The following is a 1,944-nucleotide window of genomic DNA, read 5'->3' on the forward strand; positions in this document are numbered from 1 at the left end:
TGCAGCAAAGAAAATCAAACTAATAACGTATCTTTATACGTGTGCATGCTCTTCTGTCTAGTAGAAAATTAACGTAGCTATGTTGTCGGCCACCTTTGTGTCCCCCTACGCCACTTCACCTCCACTTCACTTCCGACTATCCCCGGCCATCCCGGCCCCAAAGTCCACCCTTCCATCTCCCATAAGAATCCCACAACTCCACCTAGCTAGCTCCCACACACAACCCACAGATACATCATCATCTGATCCACCCACAGGTAGATCGAGCATACAATTGGCTCCATCCACAGCTAGCTAGCTCTCGCCGGCGATGGCGGCGAAGCGGCAGGCAGGCTGGTGCTTGCTGGCCGTCGTTCTGGTAGTGACGCTGGCGGTGGCGTCGGCGCAGCCCGGAGTGGGCGGGTCGGGAAGGAAAGGCAAGGTGAAGGTGCCGCCGGGCAAGTTCGAGACGGTGACGTTCGCCAAGAACAACAAGCGCAAGTACGAGGTGGCCTGCACCGACAACCGTGGCCCGCCCTGCGTCGTCTCCTGCCCCAAGACCTGCCCCAACAAGTGCCTCGCCTTCTGCGAGTACTGCATGACCTTCTGCAGTACGTGCTTACGACGCTCTTTTCCTTTCCCTTTAAATTGTTCCAAGTCTAACTTCTACTCCTTCTATCCAATAACATAACATGTTATAGCAACCAGTGTATGAGTATACATATTATCTAACCTATATCGACAGAAAGAAAGAAGAACATGCTACTAATATCTACCGCATCAATAATAGACTATCATCCGATGAATCTAATTAACGAAACTACGGCAATATCATGCAGTGTGCGACATGTTCCCGGGCACGTCGTGCGGGGACCCACGCTTCACGGGCGGCGACGGCAACACCTTCTACTTCCACGGCAAGAAAGACCAGGACTTCTGCGTCGTCTCTGACAAGGACATCCACATCAACGCGCACTTCATTGGCAACCACAACCCCGATATGAAGCGTGACTTCACGTGGGTGCAGGCCCTCGGTGTCACCTTCGTCCACGGCGGCGCCGACCACCGCCTCTACGTAGGTGCCAAGAAGGTCGTCGAGTGGGACGAGGAGGAGGACCATGTTCAGATCACCCTCGACGGGGTGCCCGTGGAGGTGGAGGCCGGCAAGAATGCCCAATGGGTCTCTAGGGCCATGCCGGGGCTCTCCGTCACTCGCACTGACACGGTGAACACCGTCGTCGTGGAGCTCGACGGCGTGTTCAGCATCTCGGCCAACGCCGTGCCCATCACTGATGAGGACTCCCGGATCCACAACTATGGGAAGACCGAGAAGGACAGCCTCGTGCACCTTGACCTCGGGTTCAAGTTCCACACCATTACTAATGGCGTGGACGGTGTGCTCGGCCAGACCTACCGCTCCGACTACATCAGCAAGGTCAACGTCACGGCCAAGATGCCCATCATGGGCGGCGCACCCAAGTACCTCTCGGCCAGCCTCTTCTCCACAGACTGCGCCGTCTCCCGGTTCCACCGTAACGGTGACGCGGCCATCGAGACGTTCGCCTCATAAACCATTGGTTCATGGATCCTACACGAGAAATAAACAAATATCAACCGGAAGGGAGTGCAATCATCTCCATCATGTTGTTGTGGAGTATATATGTGTGCATCTCACACGATTAAGGTTGTGAAATAAGTTTCAAGTCAATAATTGAAGCAAAGTGTATACCATGTTAGTAACTTCACATTTTTTAAGAAAAGAAGCATCGTGCTTACATAGTACCTTCCTAGAGCCAAAAGCAATATCCGCTGAGCCTTGCCTTTTTTGTTTTGTTTTAAGACAACCTTGAGCCTTGCCGAGCTTGCACAATGTACCACTGATTGATAAGAGATTACATATGTGCGCGGATGAAGCCGCCGCACGCCTCCTCCCCTCGAGGAAAGAACTTAGGGTTCCTCTGACCC

The 1,944-nt window shown here is 53.3% G+C and overlaps 1 protein-coding gene across 1 annotated transcript; it reads left to right on the plus strand.

Moving 5' to 3' along the window:
• The first annotated feature begins 203 nt into the window (after nucleotides 1-203).
• On the plus strand, nucleotides 204-1,743 carry LOC125549515. Its single transcript, XM_048712918.1, has 2 exons — nucleotides 204-590; nucleotides 819-1,743. The coding sequence occupies exons 1-2, from the start codon at nucleotides 311-313 to the stop codon at nucleotides 1,547-1,549; spliced, it is 1,011 nt and encodes a 336-aa protein (XP_048568875.1). The 5' UTR covers nucleotides 204-310; the 3' UTR covers nucleotides 1,550-1,743.
• Nucleotides 1,744-1,944: the final 201 nt, after the last annotated feature.

This window comes from Triticum urartu, chromosome 3, assembly GCF_003073215.2.
Source record: "Triticum urartu cultivar G1812 chromosome 3, Tu2.1, whole genome shotgun sequence".
Taxonomy (NCBI): domain Eukaryota; kingdom Viridiplantae; phylum Streptophyta; class Magnoliopsida; order Poales; family Poaceae; genus Triticum; species Triticum urartu.

What these genes read in the sequence shown, in the direction of transcription:
- LOC125549515 (XM_048712918.1), top strand. Translation starts at nt 311, where the DNA reads ATGGCGGCGAAGCGGCAGGCAGGCTGGTGCTTGCTGGCCGTCGTTCTG. An exon ending in GTACTGCATGACCTTCTGCA is followed by an intron (nt 591 to 818) that starts GTACGTGCTTAC and finishes AATATCATGCAG; the next exon opens with TGTGCGACATGTTCCCGGGC.